General features: G+C 50.4%; 1 protein-coding gene across 1 annotated transcript in view; it reads left to right on the top strand.

The window, feature by feature from the left end:
• LOC137561089 (zinc metalloproteinase-disintegrin-like protein H3) overlaps positions 1 to 24,523 on the top strand; it is a 147,974-nt gene extending 123,451 nt beyond the window's left edge. Inside the window, exons 18-19 of the mRNA XM_068272334.1 lie at positions 23,051 to 23,126; positions 24,445 to 24,523. Of these exons, the coding sequence (XP_068128435.1) occupies positions 23,051 to 23,113 (63 nt within the window). The 3' untranslated portion in view covers positions 23,114 to 23,126; positions 24,445 to 24,523. The remainder of the gene's footprint in view (positions 1 to 23,050; positions 23,127 to 24,444) is intronic.
• Positions 24,524 to 27,175: the final 2,652 nt, after the last annotated feature.

The following is a 27,175-nucleotide window of genomic DNA, read 5'->3' as shown; positions in this document are numbered from 1 at the left end:
ACACACACACACTATATACACACACACACACACACACACACACACACACACACACACACACACACACACACACAGTGGCGTAGCTAAAGAGCTGTGGGCCCCGATGCAAGTTTTACATGGGCCCCCCCCCAAGCACTCTATACATAACAATTGATATGGCGCACCAAAACCTGCCAATGGCAACTACAGTGTCAGAGGTGCAAGAAGGGGATGGGGAACAGTGTGTTAAGGATTACTACTATTCAAAGCATCTATAGAAGTGATTATTACCAGCACAGGACCAATAGAGAGCTAATACTGTCATAGAGGGTGGACCTTTCGGGGCCCCTCTAGCCCAAGGGCCCCGATGCGGTCGCTACCTCTGCACCCCCTATTGCTACGCCCCTGCACACACACACACAAACCAGAATCTAGCTGAAGTGAACTCTGACGCAGGAACTACCGGTAGCTGTTATCAGATGGATTATTCTTGAATCTTGACTCTGCCACTGAGTACTGGAGATGGCTCGAACCTCCGATTTTAGGTTCGCGAACCTCGAACGCGAACTTCCACAGAAGTTCGGTTTACGCAAACATCCGTGAACCGCAATAGATTTCAATGGGGAGGCGAACTTTGAAAACTACAAACATGCTGGCCACAAAAGTGATGGAAAAGATGTTTCAAAGGGTCTAACACCTGGAGGGGGCATGGCAGAGTGGGATACATGCCAAAAGTCCAGAGGAAAAATCCGGATTTTACGCACAGCAGGGTTTAAGGTAGTGTTGGGCGAACGGTGTTCGCCACTGTTCGGGTTCTGCAGAACATCACCCTGTTCGGGTGATGTTCGAGTTCGGCCGAACACCTGGTGGTGTTCGGCCAAACTGTTCGGGGTTCGCCCGAACTGCGGAATGACTAGCCGAACAGGGCCGAACAGGGCCCCTGTTCGGCCGAACAGGGCCCTGTTCGGCCGAATACTGCCCCCCTATGGGGTCGCAGGCATAAGGGGGGAGCATGCCCCGATCGCGGGGGGGGGTCGGAAATTCCCCCTACCCCCTCCGCTAGCGCTCCCCCCTCTGCCCGCTTCCCCATACAAAAGTTTCAGGAAGTAAAACAGTACCGGTGGTACTAGTGGGTGGCTGGCAGTGGGCGGCACTGTGAAGTGAGTGACTGAGGAGGAGGAGTCCGGAGAGTGACGCGTTGAGGGAGGCCGGGCAGCGGGCGGTTCAGCAGTAGTACTGTACTACTGCTGAACCGCCCGCTGCCCGGCCTCCCTCAACGCGTCACTCTCCGGACTCCTCCTCCTCAGTCACTCACTTCACAGTGCCGCCCACTGCCAGCCACCCACTAGTACCACCGGTACTGTTTTACTTCCTGAAACTTTTGTATGGGGAAGCGGGCAGAGGGGGGAGCGCTAGCGGAGGGGGTGGGGGGAATTTCCGACCCCCCCCGCGATCGGGGCATGCTCCCCCCTTATGCCTGCGACCCCATAGGGCCCCCAAAAGCGGGATGTTCGGGGAGTTCGGGGTTCGGCCCGAACATGACGAACATCGCGGCCATGTTCGGCGAACTTTCCCGAACCCGAACATCCAGGTGTTCGCCCAACACTAGTTTAAGGGCAGAAATCACATTTTATTCCTAAATTGGAGGCCTAAAGTGCTTTAAAATATCTTGCATGTGTATACATCAATCAGGTAGTGTAATTAGTGTACTACTTCACACCGACAGACCAAACTCACTATGTAACGCACCGCAAACAGCTGTTTGTGTAGTGACAGCTGTTCTGGACTGGTGCTCACCATGGCCAGAGTGCAGGCGATAGTGGTTTTCAAGCCCATATGGTCGCTGGGCTGAGGTAGCTCAATGACAGAACAACAGTGACTGTCCAGCTGATGGAATTTGGTCTGTCCACAATGAAGCAACGACCTTATTATCTTGGGTGTCCCCCCCCCAAGACACTCATATAGCCGGCGGTCATTGCTTCATTGTAATACGCAAGCCCCTTCACCGCGGCAAGGTAACGATCACGAAGGGGAATTGACAAATGTACAGGGCCGGATTTGTGGGAAGGCCTGGGAGGCACGTGCCTAGGGCGGAGCCAAGGAAGGGGCGGGTTGAAAAACTAAGCAGTCAACCTGCCAACCAGGGTCCACAGCCACCGACACTATTCCCCATAGTAAAGTATTGCGAGTGCCTTGTTTGTCTGCAGCCGCCCCCTGCTTTGCTCTGCACACAGTAACATGTCTCTGTGTGCAGCAGCAGCAGTTACAGACAGGGACAGCTTTACTATTTTGTGTGTGACAGGAGCAGCGGCTGCATCACTGCAGTCCTGCCCGCTGTCATTCTCTAATAGAAGTCAAATGGTGAGGCTGCCCCGCCCCCGCTTCCTCCCCCTTGCTTGTGTGCACTCACTGTTCCCGGGCAATTTGAAGCATGCAAGTGTCAGCAGACACGAAGGTGTAAGGGGGCTCATTTCTTCCCGTTTTCCACATGACTGAACTAGAGATGAAGCAGGATCAGATATAACAAAGGAATTGTACAGCTGCCGGGTCCTGGTGTGACATCGAGAGTGAGAAAGCACGTTGTGATTCAGTGTGGAGGAGGGGACCCAGAACCAGGGGCGTCGCTAGCCCTGTTTTAGGGGGGCACGTGCCCCCAATCTTTCCTGGGGTGCCACGGATCTCCGCCCGGCCGCCCCCTCTGTCAAGACTCAGCGGCTCCCTCCAGCCGCCGCGTCACTGACAGTCTCAGACCTCAGGATCAGGCGGCGAGCCGGCGACCAATCGTGCGGGCGCTAGGACCCAGCGCCCGCACTGATATGCGGAAGTGACATCACTTCCGCATATCGAGCGGGTGCGTCCAGCGCCCGCTCGTACATCTGGTCGGGTCGCCGCTGATCCTGAGGTCTGCTGAGAGGTAGGGGGGGAGCGGCGGCGGCGGCTAGAGGGGGGGCCTCCCTGTCACTCACTCACTCACTCACTCACCAAAGGGGCTCCCTGGCACGCACTCACTCCCTAAAGGGGCTCCCTGGCACGCACTCACTCCCTAAAGGGGCTCCCTGTCACTCACTCACTGCCTAAAGGGGCTCCCTGTCACTCACTCACTCACTCCCTAAAGGGGCTCCCTGTCACTCACTCACTCCCTAAAGGGGCTACTTGTCACTCACTCACTCCCTAAAGGGGCTCCCTGTCACTCACTCACTCCCTAAAGGGGCTCCCCTGGCACTCACTCCCTAAAGGGGCTCCCTGGCACTCACTCACTCCCTAAAGGGGCTCCCTGGCACGCACTCACTCCCTAAAGGGGCTCCCTGTCACTCACTCACTCCCTAAAGGGGCTCCCTGTCACTCACTCACTCCCTAAAGGGGCTCCCTGTCACTCACTCACTCCCTAAAGGGGCTCCCTGGCACGCACCCACTCCCTAAAGGGGCTCCCTGGCACGCACCCACTCCCTAAAGGGGCTCCCTGGCACGCACTCACTCCCTAAAGGGGCTCCCTGTCACTCACTCACTCCCTAAAGGGGCTCCCTGTCACTCACTCACTCCCTAAAGGGGCTCCCTGTCACTCACTCACTCCCTAAAGGGGCTCCCTGGCACGCACCCACTCCCTAAAGGGGCTCCCTGGCACGCACTCACTCCCTAAAGGGGCTCCCTGGCACGCACCCACTCCCTAAAGGGGCTCCCTGGCACGCACCCACTCCCTAAAGGGGCTCCCTGGCACGCACCCACTCCCTAAAGGGGCTCCTTGGCACGCACCCACTCCCTAAAGGGGCTCCCTGGCACGCACTCACTCCCTAAAGGGGCTCCCTGTCACTCACTCACTCCCTCAAGGGGCTCCCTGTCACTCACTCCCTAAAGGGGCTCCCTGTCACTCACTCACTCCCTAAAGGGGCTCCCTGTCACTCACTCCCTAAAGGGGCTCCCTGTCACTCACTCACTCCCTAAAGGGGCTCCCTGGCACGCACTCACTCCCTAAAGGGGCTCCCTGGCACGCACTCACTCCCTAAAGGGGCTCCCTGGCATGCACTCACTTCCTAAAGGGGCTCCCTGGCACGCACTCACTTCCTAAAGGGGCTCCCTGGCACGCACTCACTTCCTAAAGGGGCTCCCTGGCACGCACTCACTTCCTAAAGGGGCTCCCTGGCACTCACTCACTTCCTAAAGGGGCTCCCTGGCACTCACTCACTCCCTAAAGGGCCTCCCTGTCACTCACTCACTCCCTAAAGGGGCTCCCTGTCACTCACTCCCTAAAGGGGCTCCCTGTCACTCACTCACTGCCTAAAGGGGCTCCCTGTCACTCACTCACTGCCTAAAGGGGCTCCCTGTCACTCACTCACTGCCTAAAGGGGCTCCCTGTCACTCACTCACTGCCTAAAGGGGCTTCCTGTCACTCACTCACTGCCTAAAGGGGCTCTCTGGCACTCACTCACTGCCTAAAGGGGCTCCCTGGCACTCACTCACTGCCTAAAGGGGCTTCCTGTCACTCACTCACTGCCTAAAGGGGCTCCCTGGCACTCACTCACTACCTAAAGGTGCTCCCTGTCACTCACTATCGGGGTCCCTGTCACTCACTACCTAACTGGAGGCGCCTGTCACTCACTAGCTAACCTGGGGGTCCCTGTCACTCACTACCTAACTTGGGGGGGCTACCATATTAAGGGGGCATTCTGCCTATTTATGTGAAATGCTGTCTATTTATGTGCCTCATGACTGCTGAATGTGTCTTGTTGGGAGCCTTAAGATTTGTTGGGGGCCTCATGATTGCTGAATTTGTCTTGTTGGGGGCCTCATGATTTGTTGGGGGCCTCATGATTGCTGAATTTGTCTTGTTGGGGGCCTCATGATTGCTGAATTTGTCTTGTTGGGGGCCTCATGATTTGTTGGAGGCCTCATGATTGCTGAATTTGTCTTGTTGGGGGCCTCCTGATTTGTTGGGGGCCTCATGATTGCTGAATATGTCTTGTTGGGGGTCACATGATTGCTAACTGCGAGACTATGGGAAAAGCTGAATCCTTATCATATGAGACAATAGCATTAAACCTACTTTTTTAGCGTTTTAAAACAGAAAATAAAACTGGGAGGTTCTAAAAAATTGAATACATTTTTCAGGAGTAGGATGGATGAAATTGTTTATCTTCACAGTTTATTTTCAACTTGGATTTTCCATAATGTTCATGTATGAGTTAAAACGTTTGTACAGTATTTAGTTTAAATTGCTGTTGCCACTTTGCGATAGATACCGGTAAGTGACTTTTGGGTTGCAGTTTGGGCACTCGGCCTCCAAAAGGTTCGCCACCACTGTCCTAATCTGATGTCCCACCATTGCTAGGTTCATGTAAATTTGTCTCCACCCGTTACCACACCTATATTCTGGTCCATGGCCCACCCATTTTTTGGTGTGGAGCGATAAGCACGCCGCACAACGTGATCGTCATATTTTTGGCACGCTAGCTGCAGTGTGCTGAATTCTGCTGCCTACAGTATGTACAGTATACGCTGTTCTCTAGTGCTTGCACTGTGTGCTGATTTACCTCCAGTGTGTACAGTGTAAGGTGCTACTCTGTGCCTTTATTGATTGTAAACCAGCTGTATTGTATGCTGATCCCTGCTACTTTCAGTATGTACAGTATTAGCTGTAAAGCCTGGTACACACATACAATTTTGATTAGCCAATTTTAGCTCTGTTCATAAAATTCATTGTCTGTTGGCCCACTTACTGCACGGGGGTGGGAAATTGGGGGTCAGTGATTGACCAATCAAAATTGTATGTGCGTATACATCTTTGATCTATGCCTATACTGATTGTAAATGATCGAAATAAAGGACAGGGGGCTCCGTCCAATATTTCGATGGGCAGGCCCGTTATCCGTAGCTTACACCGCTGCTAAGTTCATGTACATTTGGCCCCACCCATGGCCACGCCCACTCACCGCATGGCCACGCCCATTTTTTGCCATGTACCTCCCCGCCTGGTGCCCACAGGTGCCACTGATCTCCAAGGACCCTAGAAACGCCCCTGCCCAGAACAATGTAAGATAATGAAGATGAAGTACTGTATGTGTTTTAAACAAGATGTAAAGCTAAAAACAGCACAAACAGGACATTTCTGGGGTTTCTGCCAGCCCCCCCCTTCTTGCACCTCAGTTCCTTAGGACTCCTCTCTGTCATATAGCTGTCACCCCTCTTAAGAAGCTGCAACTGGGCACAGTCATCTGTGGTACACATGCATGTCCTAAGGCTCTGACACACGGGCTACAGCTGTCGCCGCAACCACGTGGCATGCGTGTGTTGCGGCGACAGGTCGCTACTTAGAGCTGTCGCCGCAACTGTCGCTAGTCCGCGCCTGTAGGCGGACTAGCGACAGGAGACCTACGCGAGTGAATGGAGCATCCGGCCAGGGATGCTCCATTCACAGACAGCTTCTGCCGTGTCTCTGCCTTTCTGGCGATACGTGTGGATGGCTGTCGCTGCCAGGGAGCTGTCGCTCCCTGGTCTCTTGTCGCCATGCAACGGGGGACAATTGTCCCCCGTGTCTATGTAGCTCTATGTACACAGCACCTCCTCAACCATGCTCCCCAGTGACTGTGCACAGCAGGGACGGCCAGTGAGGTACTGTGTTTGTGCGATTTGGATTATTTCGAAACTACCCATGTGCAGAATGCTCCGGACCACGGTTGTCTTGCCGCTTGGAAGCATAATGGAGGAGATTGCATGCCAGTTGCAACTTTTTAAGTGTGGCTATAGCAAACAGAGAGGAGTCTAAAGGAACTGAGGAGCAAGAAGCAGTATCCCACCCCTGCTGCGGGAAGAAGCCCCAAGTATGTGTAACTCCTGTTTTGTTTTTGCTTAGTTTTTTTTGGAATTTTCTGGAATTGTGTGGTGGTGTGTTTTTTTTATTCTTTAAAGAGAACCAGAGATCACATATGGTGCTGTATTTTTAATTACCTAGGGCTTCCTCCACCCCATAAGCATGGCTGTGTCTCTCGCCATCCTACTCAGTGCCGCTGTTCTGCTGCAGTTAATTCCCGTCTCTGCGTCTCAGTCAGACTCAGACTGACGTAAGCCGGAGCCTTCTGCGCTTGCGCAGAAGGTCCGTGCATGCGCAGAAAGTCTGCAGCTGACGTCACTGAGCCGCTTACCGGAGCTCACCACGGCTGAACGGGACATCGTAGGAGGATGGCAAGGGACACAGCCATGCTTATGAGGCCGGAGGAAGCCCTGGTAAGTAAAAATACAGCACTATATGTAATCTCTGGTTCTCTTTAAAGTAAGCCTGAGCTGTGTTTAAAACTATGCATTTTTCTTACCTGGGGCTTCTTCCAGTTCCCCATAGTCCATGGGAGGGAAGGTCATTAGATTTCCTATACGGAGTGTGTAATAATAATAATTCCTTTTTTTGTATAGTGCTTTTCTCCTGTCAGACTCAAAGCGCTTGCGAGGCAGCCACTAGAGCGCACTCAGTAGGCAGTAGCAGTGTTAGGGAGTCTCGCCCAAATAACTCCTTACTGAATAGGTGCTGGATTACTGAACAGGCAGAGCTGAGATTCAAACCTTGGTCTCCTGTGTTAGAGGCAGAGCCCTTAACCATTACGCTACCAAAACTTCCAGGCACAGGAAGGCCCAGTGCACACCAAAACCGCTAGCAGATCCACAAAACGCTAGCGGTTTTGGGTACGGAGTACGAGAAAAAGGCGCAGTGTACACCGAGCGGATTTGAATGCAATCCGTCGGCCGCATCCGCCTGTTAATCAGCGTGGCTATTGTATTTGCAGCAGGAGGCACGTTTGTGGTTTGCTAAAAACCTCAAACCGCCGGTGTGCACCAGCCCATTTAATTACATTAGCCAAGCGGATTTTCAGGCGGATGCAGCCAGCGGATCCGCTCGGTGTGCACTGGGCCGAACAGCTTTTTTCCTCAAGCAGTAGACATACTTAGGCCCAGTGCACACCAAAACCGCTAGCAGATCCGCAATACGCGAGCGGTTTTGGGAGCGGATTTCAGAGCGATTCTAGGTATGTTTAGAGAGGTTTTCTATACATGCCTGGCGTTATTTGGGTGCGTTTTGGTGTAGCAGATTACACATATTGTTACAGTAAAAGCTGTTACTGAACAGCTTCTGTTACAAAAACGCCTGGCAAACCGCTCTGAAGTAGCGTTTTGCAGAGCGGTTTGCGTTTTTCCTATACTTTACAGTGAGGACGAAACGCTTCTGCAAACCGCAAACGTGCAGCGGGAGGCGCGTTTGCGGCTGAGCAAAAACTTCAAACCGCCGGTGTGCACCATCCCATTGCAATACATTAGCCAAGCGTTTTTACAGGCGGATGCGGCCGGCGGATCGCTCCCAAAACCGCTCGGTGTGCACTGGGCCATAATGCTGAACCACGTTAGAGCTGCTAGGACTAGTAATCAGCACAGAACTGTAAATGAACAATTCGCACATTGCTTGATATGTGCATATCTCAGCACTGTGCTGCCCAAAATTACACCACCCCCTCACCCCACTTAACACTAATAAAAAACCAGGACTGCTTCTTAACGTTGGAATTATTTTATTAAGGCCAAAGCAGCCCTTAACTAACTTTTATACATAAATAACTTTGTAAACAAAAATACTCTTATTACAAAACCAGTAACCAAAAAATGTTCTGGGGAAAGGGCTCCGGGTGAAATTTTGACCCACTGAAAACCACAACTGGCATGCAGCCTGCAATCTGCCGGCCCCCGCCGCATGGACCGGCTCAGGGACAACTGCACGCCTCATTTTACCATTCTCTTCGAAGACACCCTTCCGTTATCCTTCAACCATAGGTGGTATAAGTAATTTCCCCCACACCCTAATTGTAACCATCTCCGGAGCCCCATACCCCGCAAGCTGCAATGACATAACCACCGTCACACAATAACCTTCACTTCGTAACCAACAATAGGGAGGGTGGGTGGGAAACACGTCCTGTCTCCTTGCTGTCGCCCGAGTGTCTGCCGCTCAAGACGTCACTTCCTCCTGACGTCACTTCCTCCCGCCTCCTGTCCTGGGCCTGCCACCAGCGCGCATTACCCGGCCGCCTCCTACCGCTCCGCCCACAACATTAACCCCCTCACAGCGAGCCAGCACTATCATGGGGCCCTACACTCCACGCCGCTGCGCTTATCTCGCTACAGGCCATCTTGATATGTGCATATCTCAGCACTGTGCTGCCCAAAATTACACCACCCCCTCACCCCACTTAACACTAATAAAAAACCAGGACTGCTTCTTAACGTTGGAATTATTTTATTAAGGCCAAAGCAGCCCTTAACTAACTTTTATACATAAATAACTTTGTAAACAAAAATACTCTTATTACAAAACCAGTAACCAAAAAATGTTCTGGGGAAAGGGCTCCGGGTGAAATTTTGACCCACTGAAAACCACAACTGGCATGCAGCCTGCAATCTGCCGGCCCCCGCCGCATGGACCGGCTCAGGGACAACTGCACGCCTCATTTTACCATTCTCTCCGAAGACACCCTTCCGTTATCCTTCAACCATAGGTGGGATAAGTAATTGCCCCCCACCCTAATTGTAACCATCTCCGGAGCCCCATACCCCGCCAACCACACGGGCGTGAACACCTTACGCCCGTGAGGCCCACAAATAAAGAGCCTGCTGGATACCATCCGTCAAAGCCAGGGACCACAAGTCGGTCCCTATCTCATTGAGATGCACCCCGTCCCTACTCAAAATCAATTCTGTCTCTGTTTCTAAGTCCGTGTGTCGGACAGCCACCCCCCCATTCCTAATAACAAAGCGTGATATCTCCCTATTCAATTTTTTTTCTGGCACGATTTACCCGATCCACCGATCTTGCTAACCTCCAACTGTTGCGTGTTACCACCTCCGACCAAACAATGACTGTAGCCGGGAATTCAGACCTGATTAACATGAAATCACACTTAATGTCTTTTATGATTTGCCTCGTAGAACGAGAGGCCAAATCATTCCCTCCCACGTGCAAAACCAACACATCTGGAACCCGATCCCATATCACCAACTGACGAAATTCCGGAATGACTCTATGCCACAGCATTCCTGGCCTCCCGATCCACCTTATACGGGCCTGGCTCCTAGGGAAACCCAGTTGTCGCCCATCCGGCCGAACTCGAGCTCTCCTGGCTCCCCGCGCCACGTAAGAGTGACCGAGGATCCATACCAGCCGCGCTGCTTCATCTGTAATAGAAAGAAAGAAAGGGAAAAGGGAACACACCACACACCACCACCACCAATATAACAACTTGTGCTTACATCAAATGAGGTCGTATGTAAGAATGAAATCTTGCCGACTCCCATCTCCCAATCCTCTTTATCGTTTTCTCATCCAGCCCCCAACGAGCTGCCTCTGTGGCAGCCCCTATGCAAAAGGAGTGAGAAGCAAATTCTAACGGGGGAACTCCCACCCTTTCCAAACTTTTCCGGAAAACGGACACAAACTGGAACTTGGTTAAGGGGACCCCGTCCAAATGGCACAGGAAGGACAAACTTCCCTTTGGACGCACCCCTTTAAATTGGGCCAGCACCTTCACGGGGCAGACAGGCGAGCCTGCAATCCCCTGCAATGTGATGGCCCTTCCCTTGCCTGCCTGGTCTGTTTTTGAACGCCTCAGGAAAATCTCAACGGATCCTTCAGCGATCGTCACGTCCCCATCTAAAATACCCGACGCCGTCTTCTTATTGGGGCTAACCAATTCACTTATACGAAACGCCCCGAAAAAAGCTAAAACAAAAGCTGCTGTAAATAACGCCGCTTCGAATTCAGAACTGCACAACTCCGGTAGTTTATCCACCAGGGCGGAAAGGAGTTCAAACGTAACCGGCCGCCGAGAATCTTTTGTAACTGGATTGGACTTAAAACCCCGCAAAGCTAACCGCACCCTAAAATCTTTTGTGATATCGGATTCACCCCTTAATTTAAATAAAAACGCCAAAGCTGTCACCTTTTTGGCCATAGCCGGGGGGGACACCCCCGCCGCGCCATTGGATACCATGAAATTAAATAGCAGACACAACCTATCCGCATCTGACCGAGAGCCTCCCACTTGAGCAGCCAACGTATCCCATTGATTCCATACTGCCGCATACGCTGATCTATTTCCTTCAGTCAATGACCGAGACATCCATTCCTCTATCTTCCGAACGGGATCTCCCATAACTCCTGAGGGCAAGGAATCCCGAATTGCGTCGCTCCAGGCACGAGGTTTCTGAAACGTTGCCACTGAAATCGAGAAAGCGCATCCGCTACATCATTCTCGGTTCCAGGCAAATGCGCCGCATGTATGAACATGTTATACCGTAGGCAAACCAGAACCAAGTACCTCAGTAGCCGAATTACCGGGACCGAAGAAGCTGACACCTGGTTAATAGCCGTGACCACCCCCAAGTTATCACAATTGAACTTAATCTTTTTATTAGCCAGCCGCGAACCCCATATTACTGCCGCCACCACTATGGGAAAAAGCTCCAAGAGCATCAGATTTTTGGTAAACCCAGCTAGTATCCACTCCTCAGGCCATTCCGCCGCACTCCAGCTACCTGCAAAAAATGCCCCGTACCCATGAGCGCCCGCCGCGTCGGTGAAAAGCTCCAGGTCATGATGCAAAATGCTGTCTTCCATCCAAACCGCTCGGCCATTAAAGCTGGAAAGGAAAACCTTCCACATCTGTAAATCATCTCTATGCTCCCTGCGCAAACGCACCCGATGATGTGGAGAGGATACTCCCGCGGTCGCCATTGATAATTTTCTACACAAAATCCGCCCCATTGGGATGATCCGGCACGCAAAATTTAATTTACCCAACAATGATTGGAGCACGCGCAAAGTGACCTTCTTGTGTGATAGTACCTCCTCAATGACCCCCCGCAAATCATCCACTTTATCTTTGGGTAACCGGCATTCCCTTGCCACTGTATCTATCACTATACCTAAGAATCTAATCTCTGTCTGAGGACCCTCTGTTTTTTCCTCCGCTAGCGGGATACCGAAGCTTGCGCAAATCTGTCGCATGGTTGCCAGTAAGTATTGGCATGTCTGGGAATCCTTCTCACCCATGAACAAGAAGTCATCCAGGTAGTGTATTACAGATCCTACCCCGGACTCTTGCTTTACCACCCACTCAATGAAGGAGCTAAACTTTTCAAAGTAAGAGCAAGATATGGAACAGCCCATAGGAAGGCAACAATCAACGTAATAATTGTTGTTCCAAAAACATCCCAACAGATGAAAACTATCCCTATGCACCGGGAGCAGCCGAAAAGCCGCTTCCACGTCCGATTTGGCCAATAATGCGCCCTGCCCCAAACGCCTCACCCACCGCACTGCCACATCAAAAGACGTGTAAGCCACTGATGAATCCACAGGGTCAATGCCGTCATTCACAGACCTGCCCCTGGGATGTGATAAGTGGTGGATGAGGCGAAAGGACCCCGGCTCCTTCTTGGGCACAATGCCCAAAGGGGAGACAACCAAATCATCCAGAGGAAGGGACATGAAAGGTCCGGCCATCCGGCCCAACCTAACCTCTTTTTCCAATTTTAATGATACAACCGTCTCGTGGCCCGATACCGACTTCAGATTCCGAAAGGGGGGGGAGGAGCGAAAGGCTCCCGAACTAGGAATGCGAAAACCTTCGGCAAAACCACGACGCAAGAATTCAGCATTTTCAACATCTGGGTATCTATTTAAGTACCGTTCCATCTTTTGAAGCATCACTGGGGTCCTCCCTTTTTCCGGAAGATTCTCCCCCTTTGCTCTTCCCTTGTTTGTAACAACGCGATCCCGGGTGACTCCCCCCGCAATTGGCACACTCATGTTTAAACCGACAGGAGGAACCGAACTTGCATGATGAGTCATTGAACTTCCAACAAACTCCCGGTCGCTTACTGGCCAGCTGCCCTGAACTACCGGAGCTGCTGGCCCCCCCTTGAAAGGACTGAGAACCCTTACTAGCCGGAATCATAAGTTTCATCCAGAGGATGACATCCTTATGGTCCCACCTAATCTCTGGACGTACTGCCTTACGCTGTCTGAACTCTTCATCATAACGGAGCCATGAATTGCCTCCGTATGACCGATAAGCCTCACTTATGCCATCTTGGTAGCCAAACAAAGCCGAACAACATTCGGGCTGTTTCTCTCCTATCACACTCGCCAAGATGGCGAAAGCTTGATACCAATTCTGATGCGTCCGCGGTATAAGCCTATACCGCCTGCGCTCCTCCTCCTCTTTTTTGCTCTCATCGGGCTTTCCTCTGTCTAAGTTAAACTTAGCTAGCTGTAACAAGGAAAAAATCTCGACGTATTCTCCCCGCCAGATTTTTTCCTTTACCTCCTTCTTCAAATGTGTGCCTAATAATGCCTCCAGGCACAAGTAGACTTCACTCTTCGCCGAATCAGATAACCTAACCGTGTCCACTTCCTTCTGAGCTACCGTAGTGACTTCTCCCGTGACCAAAGTGGGGGTTTCAACTGTTGGAGCCGACACTGTCACTGTCGATGCCACCGGCCCAGTCTGCAAGGAGGGGACCCCTACCGATACTGGGTGTGCTGCAACTACAGGCGCTGCCGCTGGCACAGTTGCCACCGTAGGCCCAAAAAACGGTGCCATTACAGGTACTGATTGTGCTGTGACTGCCTGGGGTACCCAAGCCGCGACGGGAGACACTGCATTAGCTACGCTGGCCCCCTGCAATGCATCCCGAATTCCCATAAGAAGTGTGTTTACAAAGGACAACGCTGGTGCGACCGCGATGTCCCCTGCCGCCTGCGGGGGTACCAACCCTCTAGCATTAGCTAACGCTACCACACTGTTATCTACCGCATTGTGTGCTGTGGGAAGGGAATGAATTAAATTAATCTCACCTGGCTGCACCGGACGTCCGTCCCGACCAGCCGAACCCCTGGATCGCACTGAACCCCTGTCGTCGAGATCCTCCTCCGACTGAGATGACGCTTCTTCGTTATGCGACTCATTGCCACGTCCCGGCTGACTGGCTGGAGCAACCGGCACCAGCCCGCTTCGACTGTTGGAAGACCCTCTACTGGACGAAGAATGGTGACTCCGCGCACCCTTGGTGCCCGAGCCGCTGCTCTCTCTGCTACTCGACCCTCGAGCGTGAGATTGGGCCTTTCCCTTCCTCTGGGCCCCTTTAGCTCCTTTTCCTTTTCCGGATGCCTGCTGTTGGGTAGCTCTGGCCTGTCCCTGGCTAGGCCCAGCCGTGGCTGCTGCACCTCCTGAGGAACTCCTGTGCCCCTGCCGTTTTCCCGCTTGTAAGGCCTGGTGCACATTGCTGGGACCTGCTAGCACGGGCTCCTGCTCATCCTCTGGTGCCCTGCTGCCTGTATCGCTCCTCTCCACCTCTGACCCACCTGCTTCTCCTGATGCCTCCGCCCCTTGTCCGCTCCCTGCTGCCGCCGTAGTTTGGCCCTTGCGGGGTTTCGCTGGCCGCTTGGGGGTAGGTGCAGGAGGGGATGCTATGGGGCTTCCTGAGCGCCGTGTAGGCCGCGGGGATGCTGCGGGACTCAGCCTGTCGGGCGGGCGAGTCACCCGCGCGCTGGAACGAGGTGCCGCTCCGCCTCCCGTCATGGCCGCCATCTGCAGGGAGACCCACTGGGGGCCCCGCGATTCCGCTTCTGTCCGCACCAGTCGGAGTAGCTCCTCCACCGTGTCCGCCATGACGCACTTCTTTTTCCCCGCAAGCAAGAAACGTCCTGTCTCCTTGCTGTCCCCCGAGCGTCTGCCGCTCAAGACGTCACTTCCTCCTGACGTCACTTCCTCCCGCCTCCTGTCCTGGGCCTGCCACCAGCGCGCATTACCCGGCCGCCTCCTACCGCTCCGCCCACAACATTAACCCCCTCACAGCGAGCCAGCACTATCATGGGGCCCTACACTCCACGCCGCTGCGCTTATCTCGCTACAGGCCATCTTACTGCCACTATACTTGCATAATGTCCTTGACTTGTAATATACACACTGTCTGCCCTTGTATTGTTTTTGTTTGTATTTGTTAAGCAACTACCAAGACAAATTCCTTGTAGGTGCAAACTTACTTGGCGAAAATAAATTGATTCTGATTCTGATCCGCGTTTACAAGCGCAACCGTACTGTGTATGTGCAGGTACATGCCCAGTAGCACGAAGCAAGTGGCTTTGTGCTTCTGGGCATGTACAGTTCATACTCAAGTCTGACCAATATAATGGGGCTTGTACACAGAGGGAAGTGCAGCCTTGAGGAAGAAGAGGGCCCCAAGCACCAGTGAATATGTTCAGAGGGTCCCAGCACTGGACCAGTGGTTAAGATACTCTTGGTCAGGGGGCGGCTGGTGACAGTGGGCCTTGGGCGGTAAAAAATAGAAATCCGGCCCTGCAAATGTACATACCTTTTGTTTTGTTGTTGCAGCTGCAGTGCAGCCAGAAAAAATTAGGCAGGCATGTACACACACCAGAAAAAAAATTGCTATTGGATTTGTTAGCGGCCGCTGCTAGCAGCGGCCTTAAAAATTCAGGAATCCGCCTGGAATCCTGGACTCTGTTGGTGATGGTGGAGAAGGCAGTCAAGCGGACTGCAGGCAAAGATGCTGTGTGGGGACCGACTTGGTCTTGGGGCAGGCAGTCACACGGCGTGCAGGCAGAGATGCTGTGTGTGGGGACTGACTTAGTCTTCAGACGGGCAGTAGCCCTCCGGGATCCATGCCCCATTCATTTTGATAAAGGTAAGGTACTGAACACTTTTGTGACCTAGGAGACTTCTTTTCTCAGTGACAATGCCTCCAGCTACGCTGAAGGTCCTTTCTGACAGGACGCTTGAGGCAGGGCAAGACAGAAATTGGATGGCAAATTGTGACAGCTCTGGCCACAGATCAAGCCTGCGCACCCAGTAGTCCAGGGGTTCATCGCTGCTCATAGTGTCTACATCCAGACTTAAGGCCAGGTAGTCGGCTACCTGCCGGTCGAGGCATTGGTGGAGGGTGGATCTGGAAGGGCTAAGGTGAGGCGTTGGACTAAAGAATGTCCGCATGTCCGACATCACCATGAGATCGCTTGAGCGCCCTGTCCTTGCCTGCGTGGGCATGGAAGAAGGATTACTGGCAGTGGTACCTTTATTCCGTTGTGCTGTGACATCACCCTTAAACGCACTGTAAAGCATAGTTGCCAGCTTGTTTTGCAAGTGCTGCATCCTTTCTGCCTTCAGGTGAGTTGGTAACATCTCCACCACTTTGTGCTTATACCGAGGGTCTAGTAGCATGCCATGGCCACCCAGTACAGCTCATTCCCCTTGAGTTTTTTTTATACGGGGGTCCCTCAACAGGCTGGACAGCATGAAAGATGCCATTTGCACAAATTTGGATGCAGACATACTATCCATCTCCTCTTGCTCTTCCTCACTGATGTCAGGTAAATTCTCCTCCTCCCCCCAGCCATGAACAATACCACAGGAACATTGAGCGGCACAAGCCCCCTGCGACCCCTGCTGCGGTTGTTCTTCTGCCTCCTCCTAAAAAAAACACCTTCCTCATCATCTGACTCCTCTTCCCCACACAACTCTTCCTTCTCCTCTGTGCTGCCGCAGGTGTTGAGGAAACATCTGGTTCTGTTGAGAATTGATCCCACAACTCTTCCCCCTGTTCCTGTAAGCTCCTCCACAGCTTGATCCACCACTCTACGCATGGCACACTCCAGGAAGAAAGTATATGGGATCAAGATGCTGATGCCGCCTTCACTGCGACTCACCATGTTTGTCACCTCCTCAAATGGCCTCATGAGCCTGCAGGCATTTTGCATGAGTGTCCAGTACTTCGGCCAGAACATCACCATTTCCCCAGAGCATGTCCTTTTACTGTAGTTGTAGAGATTGGTTGATCGCTTTCTCCTGTTGTAGCAGGCAGTTAAACATCAGGAGCGTTGAATCCCAGCGAGTCGGGCTATCGCAATTCAAGCGCCTCACCGGCAAGTTGTTTCTCCGCTGAATATCAGCCAAGCGTGCCATGGCCGTGTAAGACCGCCTGAAATGCCCACACACTTTCCAAGACTGCTTCAGGACATCCTGTAAGCCTGGGTACTTCCACACAAATCTCTGAATTATTCGATTCGCTACATGTGCCATGCAGGGTACATGTGTCAACTTTACCAAATTCAAAGCCGAAATGAGATTGCTGCCATTGTCACACACCACATTGCCGATCTCCAGTTGGTGCGGGGTCAGCCACTGATCCACCTGTTTGTTAAGAGCAGCCAGGAGAGCTGGTCCAGTGTGACTTTCCGCTTTGAGGCAAGACATGTCTAAGATGGCGTGACACCGTCGTACCTGGCATGCAGCATAGGCCCTGGGGAGCTGGGGCTGTGTAGCTGGCGAGCAGATTGCAGCACCAGTAGAGTAGCACTGCCACTCAGCTAAGGAGGAGGATGACGACGACAGTGAAGAGGATGTAGCAGGAGGAGAAGGAGAGCAGGTGGCAAGAGGCCTGCCTGCAAGCCGTGGAGGTGTCACAACTAGGTCCGCTGCACAGCCACGTACTCCCTGCTTGCCAGCAGTCACCAGGTTGACCCAATGGCCTATGTAAGTAATGTACCTGCCCTGACTGTGCTTTGCAGACCAGGCATCAGTGGTCAGATGTACCTTTGACCCAACGCTGTGTGCCAGAGATGACACCACTTGCCTTTCAATTTCATGGTACAGTTTGGGTATCGCCTTTTTTGAGAAATAATTGCGGCCTGGTATCTTCCACTGCGGTGTCCCAATGGCCACAAATTTTTGGAAGGCCTCAGAGTCCACCAGCTGGTATGGTAACAGCTGGCGTGCTAACAGTTCTGCCAAGCCAGCTGTCAGATGCTGGGCAAGGGGGTGACTGGCAGACATTGGCTTCTTCCGCTCAAAGATTTCCCTCACGGACACCTGGCTGCTGCTGTGTGCAGAGGAGCAGGAACTGCTCAAGGTGAGAGGCGGAGTGGAGGAGGTTGGCTGTGATTGTGAAGGTGCAAGGGAGAAAGCAGTTGAAGATGATGCACCTGAGGGAGGAAGAGGAGAAGGAAGATGGTTTTGCTTTTGTGTGCTGCTTTTCCTCAGGTGGTCTTCCCATTGCAGTTTGTGCCTTTTCTCCATGTGCCTTCATAAGGCAGTTGTCCCTACGCGGGTGTTGGCCTTTCCACGGCTCAATTTTTGGTGGCATAGAGAACAGATGGCATTGCTCTCATCTGAGGCAGACACACAAAAACATTTCCACCCTGCTGAGCCCTGGGGTAATGGCACTATGGTGGCGTCAGCAGCTGAAGTTGAAGGGCATGTTGGCTGGCTGTCCATAGATGGCGATACATGGCGCCGGACACTGCCACCAGCTGTTTCTGACAACGAGCTCCCCCTGCTTCTTTCAGGAACTCGTCTCCTCCTACTCCTCTCTGACTCCACCTCTGAACTGTCCTCCTGTTCATATCCTCTATTGGGAACCCACGTGACATCCACATCATCATCATAATCATCATAATCATCCTCCCCAGCTTCGCTTGTATCAGACACCTCCAAAACTGCACCAATAGCAGGTACTTCATCATCCTTCTCCTCACACCTTACGTCCATAGTGTCGCCTAACTCAGACATATGAGGTGGTGTAACTTGCTTAGCGCCTTCATCTTGTTGTAATAATAATGGCTGTGAATCAGTGAATTCCCCACCAAATGACTCCTGCAAAGTGCCAAATGTAGCGAATGTGGTGCTTGGAGTAGTGCTGGTGGCTGCGAAAGATGAGGTGTTCTGTGTTAAATAGTCAACCACGTCCTGACAATCTTGGGAGTTGATGGGACGTGCCTTCCTCTGAGCACTGTACTTTGGTCCAGGGCCGCACGAAATCACGTCAGCACGACCTCGGAACAGACCTGCCGGGAGGCTTACCTCTGGCCCTGCCTCTGCCTGTTGTTTTGTCCATATCGGGGGGGGGGTGTGAAGTGAAAGGTATGCAGTGACTTGACTAATACAATGTGCAGTAACACAGGTGCAGTGAAAGGTATGCAGTGACTGGTATTACAATACAATGTGCAGCTGTCACACAGGTGCAGTTAACAGGTATGAACGGACTGGTATATAAAACAGCGTGCGGTCACACAGGTGCAGTGAACAGGTATACACGGACTTGTATTACAAATGTGCAGCTGTCACACACACACAGGTACCCTGAACAGGTATGCAGTGACTAGTATTACAAATGTGCAGCTGTCACACACACAGGTACCGTGAACAGGAATATAGTGACTGGTATATAATATAACACTGCGTGCAGTCACATAGGTGGTGGTACACTGAACAGGTATGCAGTGACTGGTATCAATACAATGTGCAGCTGTTACACACACAGGTACTGTGAACAGGTGCAGTGACTGGTAAATAACACTGTGTGCTTCTGTCATGCAGCTGCAGTAAACATGAACAGGTATGCAGTGATTGGTATTACAAATGTGTAGCTGTCACACACACAGGTACTGTGAACAGGTGCAGTGACTGGTATATAACACTGCGTGATTCTGTCACGCAGCTGCAGTAAACATGAACAGGTATGCAGTAATTGTTATTACAAATTTGCAGCTGTCACGCACACACAGGTACCGTGAACAGGTGCAGTGACTGATATATAACACTGCGTGCTTCTGTCACGCAGGTGCAGTAAACATAAACATCAAGCATCCTCCTTCACTTCACCTCCGCTTAACTACCTGTAACCTGGATCCTGGCCCAACACAGTTCATGTTGAACTGCCCCGACCTGTTTGTACCGGTATTCCTCAAAATTGTTAACTGTTCCTTACAATCAGGGTTATTTCCTGCTTTACTGAAGGAAGCAATAATCAGGCCTCTCCTCAAAAAACCCTCCCTGGACCCTGATGCAATGACCAGCTACAGACATGTCTCTAACCTTCCCTTTTTGGGTAAGCTAATAGAAAAAGCTGTATATCTCCAGCTAGAATCCGAAATCCTACAAAACAACAGCTATGACCCATTCCAATCTGGCTTCAGGAAACACCACAGCACTGAAACTGCCCTCATCCAAATATGCAACCACCTGCTCATGGCAAGAGACAGAGGAGAGTGTTCCATCCTTATACTGCTAGACCTTTCTGCAGCCTTTGACACAGTTGACCATGACATCTTGATAAACAGGCTACAGGAATACTGCGGCATTGATGGCATAGTTCTTCAGTGGTTCAAATCCTTCTTGAGTGGCAGAACCCAAAAAGTGTCTATGGGGCCCTTAATGTCCACCCCTATACCACTTAAGTATGGGGTGCCCCAGGGTTCAATCCTCTCTCCCCTGCTAAATGACAACTGGATGAAACTAAATGCAGACAACACTGAAGTCCTTCTGATCGGAGGGCAGCCCATGACAACAAAACAACTTAACTTGCAGTCTTCTCTTCACCACTGGGAATAGGAGGCACGGATCTACGCAGCTGTAATCATGTGCGTAGCCTGGGAGTTCTAATTGATGGGGATTTAAACTTCAGAACTCACATCTCTACTGTGGTGAAATCATCATATTTTCACCTTAAGAACATCACAAAAATCAAGCACCTCATCCCCTCAGAAGATCTACCAACTTTAGTTCATGCCTTCATTACCTCCCGACTGGACTACTGCAATGCTCTCTACACTGGCCTTCCAAAAAGGACTTGTACCGCCTACAGCTGATACAGAACACTGCTGCCAGACTGCTAACCAACCGACCCCGTCACTGCCACATAACGCCAGTCCTGCACTCCCTTCACTGGCTACCTATAGAATGGAGGGTTCTATTCAAGATCGGCCTACTGACATTTAAATCAATGAATAGTCTGGGCCCTGGATACATGAAAGAAATGTTGCAGCTGCGTAGCAATCCCCGCATTCTCAGATCCACAGGTTCTAATAATCTAGTCATACCTAGAGTCCACTTAGAAACTGTTGGTTCCAGAGCCTTCTGTCATGCTGCCCCTACGTTTTGGAACTCCTTACCTCAACAGATCAGGACAGCTCCATCTCTAGAGGTGTTTAAATCTAGACTGAAAACCCACCTGTTCAGTTTGGCATTTGCAGAAATATAACTTTTGTTGTGTGAATACTTCATCCTACTACGAATTACTGAATCTGAGAGAGCCTAAGCGCTTTGAGTCCTATGGGAGAAAAGCGCTATAGAAATGTTATTGTATTGTATTGTATTGTATGCAGTGATTGGTATTACAAATGTGCAGTTGTTACACACACAGGTACCGTGAACAGGTGCAGTGACTGGTATATAACACTGCGTGCATCTGTCACGCAGCTGCAGTAAACATGAACAGGTATGCAGTGATTGGTATTACAAATGTGCAGCTGCCTGTCACACACGTGCAGGGAAAAGGTAGGCACTGAATGTGCTGGGCCTGGCATTGGCACAGTAGGAATTAGCAAGGGACCAAGGGCCAGCTGCGACTGACTGACAAGGCCGTATATGTAAGTATCAGTGGGACACACAATAAAAAAATAGATCACAAGAACAACATTAGATCTCAAAAGAGCTTTTGAGAGGTGCTTTTTAGCAATAAGTATCAACAGGAGCAAGCTAACAAGTCTGACAAGAGCCTAACTAAACTTTCCCTAATGTCTCTGCAGCAACTCTCCCTTCTCTAATTACTGCATCCACACGAGTGAGGGAAATGGCCGATGCTGCCTGCCTTTTATAAGGGGGGGGGGGGGGGGGGGGGCTCCAGGAGGTAGTGTAGCCTGATTGGCTACCATGTGTCTGCTGACTGTGATGTAGAGGGTCAAAGTTGAGCCTAATGATGTAGTATAGGGGGCGGGTTGAACTCGCATATAGTTCGCGGTTCGCCGCAAACACAAACCACCGAAGTTTGCGTTTACATGCGAAATGTTCGGGCCATCTCTACTGAGTACTAGGCCTGAGAACGCTGAAGTAAAGTTAGCTTTTATTTGTTTTGCGATGCATAGAGATGAATTATATTGCATTTTTCTTAAAGGGGCACTATGGCTAAATTCTTTGTTTTGTGTGGCTGTGATATTTATAGCAGTATGTGGAGAATAGTTAGGAACATACAATGTGGCAGATTATTTTCTTCTTTTTACACTAACACCATCTTTGTGTAGGTTTAGAGTCGCGTCGGCAGATTTACCTTACTGACGCGACTCAGGCTAATCCATTATGGTGCAGGAGGCATCTTTCCCTGCTGTTGTGCTGCTGTTGTGCTGCCGTTGTTGGTCTCCCCTCTCGGAAGCGCTGGTAGCATATTCCATATTTCAACTGCACAATCGTGCAGTTACATAGCTCTCCCCATCAGCCGTAAAGTGTATCAATGTGCCGCCGTGCAGTGCGAGTGGCACGCAACCTCCATCTGCGGTGGGAAGCAACCGCCGCGTGGAGAGGGACGCAGCCTCACTGATGATGCTGCCTGGCAAGAACCCCTGTAGCGAAGCTGGCAATGAAACGGACACCTATTGTTGTCCGTTTCTATGGTTACCAGCCTTCACTGTTTGAAGTGCGCAGTGTAGCGGCGGCATGAGAGAGCAGACGAACACAGCGCGTTGAAAGATGGAATATGCTACCAGCGCTTCCGAGAGGGGAGACCAACAACGGCAGCACAACAGCAGGGAAAGATGCCTCCTGCACCATAATGGATTAGCCTGAGTCGCGTCAGTAAGGTAAATCTGCCGACGCGACTCTAAACCTACACAAAGAGGGTGTTAGTGTAAAAAGAAAAAAATATTCTGCCACATTGTATGTTCCTAACTATTCTCCACATACTGCTATAAATATCACAGCCACACAAAACAAAGAATTTAGCCATAGTGCCCCTTTAATAGTGGAATTTATAAAAAAAAATATTACTGTATATATTTGTGTATAAGCTATACTGCGGTGGGGGATTATATACGAGTCAATCACTTTTTCCTGATTTCTGCAAGAAAAGTGGGTACCTCGGTTTATACGCAGGTTGGCCTATATGCGAGTATATACAGTAAATGAGGCCTTGAAGTCTCTTTCTGTTATCATGTATTAATAGTCTTGTCTGTCACTGACAATCTGATTTTCCTTAGATCTGTGAACAAAGTGGACAATGTTATTGTCAGGAAGGAGGATATCTTAAGAAATGTGACTAGATTTTGGATCTCTGTGAGTACAATACTATTAGCAATAACATGCCCCCCAAAGAAAACACATATTTAAGTAGATAAATACTTCCTCTACTTACATAACAGATGTATTGCAGTGTCCTCATTTTCCTTCCATTTAATTTAAAGTTGTATTGTATTGTATTGTGCATTTTCTTGATGGGGCCATCTCGCTTCCTTCGGGTAGATTCTTCCCCCCCGCATCCCCCTCCTCCCCACACTAATTATGAGCACGGCAGGGAGGATAAATGCAGCAGGCACAGACTCACTTATAATGGATCAAAGCGCTGCCGTTCCCATCTGTTCTGTGCATTACCACTGGTGGCAGTGCAGGAGAGTATAGTAGGGAACCTATAGAGCCTGGAACCATTATTCCTGGAGTCTGTGTGCTCCGCCTTTATCCTTCCCCAAAGTTCAGTGCGAGGAAGAAGGCGAATGCGGTGGGCGGCAAAAGGGCAGAGGGGGGCGGACATGCCACTGGAGGAGGGGGGCAGAGGACAGTGACAGAAGATAGCCTCTGACCCCTCGCCATGCACTCTAACAGTGGCTGCAACCACCGCAGACAAGGGGAGACCAGGTGGTCAATCGCAGTGCAGAGAGGTGAGTGACAGAGGCTTCAGCCAATCAGGCTGATCCAGCTTGCATGTCACTTCTCTTTTGCGTCTGCGTACACTCTTAGAGCCTGGCGGCATGAGGAGGAAAAACCTCTTAGGAAAAAAAGTAAGAATGATTTTAAATATTTGCATTGCCTTGTTAGCATCCTTTTTTATCTATCTATCTATTTTATCTAACAGCCTAAAATAGAAAATTGATTTAATATTTAATGCCCAACAGTTACTCTGGAACATTACTCAATTTTTTTTTCAAAAAAAGTCCATTCTCAGCTCAAGTGAGAAAACGCCTTGCTGCAGAGAACTCACCACCAGATCGCTGCCACACAGTATTTTTAGCTGACATGGAACTAAACAGTATATTTCTTAACCTCTTCCCATTTGCAGACGTACCTGGTAGATCCAGATCTGAGCCTCTCTGTTTTCCTGGATGTACGAGATATGTCCAGTGCAGAACGCCACCGTTCGCACCCCCCCCCCCCACACGGGCAAAGATGTGCCCCTTCTGCGTGTATGTCCGTACCTGTCGCAAGTGCAAGTGCACATGCACTCTTCTGATTGTGAGTGATTGCTGCTACCAGCAATCATTCACATAAAGTTTGCTGGGGATAAAAAAAAGGTTGTTTTTTTAAAGGGACAGTGAAAAATTAAAAAAGAAAGTATCTTTGTAGCCATGCACTGACCCAGCTCTCTATTTTTCTGTTTCAGAGGAAAGTCAAGAATATCTATGATGCACTCCATGCTCTCTGTAAATTATTCTACACGACTGAATAAAATGTAATCAGATAAAATATTTGTTGGCTCCTTTTTGATTGTCTAGCTTGAGCTAAATCTCATTATATAAAAGGTACTGTACATCTTCAGACACACAGCTAACAAGCACAGGAGGCCTGGCACTGCCTGGCTGTGTGATATCCAATCCAGGCAACAACAATATTTCTAATGTAATGAATGAGTGCACTGAACCAGCTCTGACAGACTTCTGCAAAAGCTGCAGCTGTGCTAGAATTGTGCACACTTTTACCAGAGGAATACAGCTCTCTAGGTTCCTGTGAGATCCTGGGCACCCCTGGGCACCAAGAGGTAATGAGTGTGGCAAAAAATGGGTGTGGTTATGCCGCGTAAAGTGGGCATGGTCAAAGGTGGGGCCAAATGTGCATGAACATAGCAGTGGCGTAACTTAAACATATTCAATAGACAGCATTTCACATATATAAGCCCCATCACCTGGCCTCTGTCTTGTCTTCGGCTGGCTGGTATAGGTTAGATAGGTAGCTTCCCACAGCATAGGTCAGATAGGTAGCTTCCCCCAGCGTAGGTTAGATAGGTAGCTGCCCCCAGTGTAGGTTAGATAGGTAGCTTCCCCCAGTTTAGGTTAGATAGATAGCTGCCCCCAGCGTAGATTAGATAGGTAGCAGCCCCCAGCATAGGTTAGATAGGTAGCTGCCCCCAGCATAGGTTAAATAGGTAGCTGCCCCCAGCGTAGGTTAGATAGGTAGCTTCCCCCAGTATAAGTTACATAGGCAGCTTCCCCCAGTATAGATTAGATAGGTAGCTGTCCCCAGTATTGATTAGATAGGCAGCTGTCCCCAGTATAGATTAGATAGGTAGCTTTCCAAGTATAGATTAGATAGGCAGCTGTCCCCAGTATATATTAGATAGGCAGCTTCCCCCAGTATAGATTAGATAGGTGGCTGTCCCCAGTATAGATTAGATAGGCAGCTGTTTCCAGTATAGGTTAGATAGGCAGCTTCCCCCAGTATAGATTAGATAGGCACAGGGGCGTCCGCAGAAAATTTTCCAGGGGGGGGGGGCAAAAAGGGGGGAGGAAAAAGCAGGACGGTGCGCGCAGCGTGCCGCGCCGAAAATTTGGGGTGGTGTCGTGTAGCGCGCCAAAAATCGGGGCTACATCACGCCAAAAAATGGGTGTGGTCATGAACCAGAATGTGGGTATGGTCGTGGGTGGAGACAAGTTTACATGAACTAAGCAATGGTGGGACATTAGATTAGGACAGTGGTGGTGAACCTTTTGGAGGTCGAGTGTCCAAACTGCAAAGTCACTTTACTATCACAAAGTGCCAACAGCAATTTAAACTAAATACAAACGTTTTAACTCATACATGAACATTATGGAAAATCCAAGTTGGAAAATAAACTGTAAAGATAAACAATTTCATCCATCCTACTCCTGAAAAATTTATTCATTTTTTTTAAAACCTCCCAGTTTCATTTTCTGTTTTAAAAAGCGGAAAAAGTAGGTTTAATGCTATTGTCTCATATGATGATGATTTAGCTTTTTCCATAGTCTCGCAGTTGGCAATCATGTGACCCCCAACAAGACAAATTCAGCAATCATGAGGCCCCCAACATGACCAACTCAGCAATCATAAGGCCCCCAACAAGACAAATTCAGCAATCATGAGGCCCCCAACAAGACAAATTCAGCAATCTTGAGGCCCCCAACAAATAATGAGGCCCCCAACAAGACAAAGTCAGTAACCATGAGGCCCCCAGCATGACCAACTCAGCAATCATAAGGCCCCCAACAAGACAAATTCAGCAATCATGAGGCCCCCAACAAGACAAATTCAGCAATCTTGAGGCCCCCAACAAATAATGAGGCCCCCAACAAGACAAAGTCAGTAACCATGAGGCCCCCAACAAGACAAATTCAGCAGTCATGAGGCACATAAATAGACAGCATTTCACATAAATAGGCAGAATGCCCCCTTAATATGGTAGACACTAGAGATGTAGCGAACGGTTCGCCAGCGAACGGTTCCAGGTGAACATTGGGAGTTCGCGTTCGCCTGCGCCAGGCGAACTTTTCTGGAAGTTCGATTCGCCCCATAATGCACTATGAGGGTCAACTTTGACCCTCTGCTTCACAGTCAGCAGGCACATTGTAGCCATTCAGGCTACAGTAAGCCCTGGAGCCCCACCCCCCCCTTATATAAGGCAGGGTCCGGCGGCCATTACACTCACTCATGTGCCTGCTAGTGAGAGGAAAGGGACAGCTGCTGCAGACTTGTTCTTCTAGGGACAGATTAGTTAGGTTCTTGGCTGCTTAGTTTGCTCCTGGCTGATTGTTATTGCTTTTATAGCACCCTAGCTCTTTTCAGAGCTCATCCTGTACTTTTTTTTTTTTTTACACTGTGTGTCAAACTGACACTTTTGTTGCATGCACAGCCTTGCTAATTGATAGTGTGTGTGTGCCACTGCCAGCATCCCAGCACATTCAGTGACTGACTGCCTGTGTGTGTGACAGGGAGCTGCACATTGTACTACCCAGTACTGCATATACCCAGTACCTGTTGTGTTTACTTAACCCACCTCATCACTGCATATACCTAGCTTTGTGTTGAGTGAACCCAGCTCACTGCATCCTACTACTACCTGTTGTGTTTACTTAACCCACCTCATCACTGCATATACCTAG

The sequence above is a fragment of the Hyperolius riggenbachi genome, chromosome 3, assembly GCF_040937935.1.
Source record: "Hyperolius riggenbachi isolate aHypRig1 chromosome 3, aHypRig1.pri, whole genome shotgun sequence".
NCBI lineage: Eukaryota > Metazoa > Chordata > Amphibia > Anura > Hyperoliidae > Hyperolius > Hyperolius riggenbachi.
This window is presented reverse-complemented; position numbering and strand designations above follow the sequence as displayed.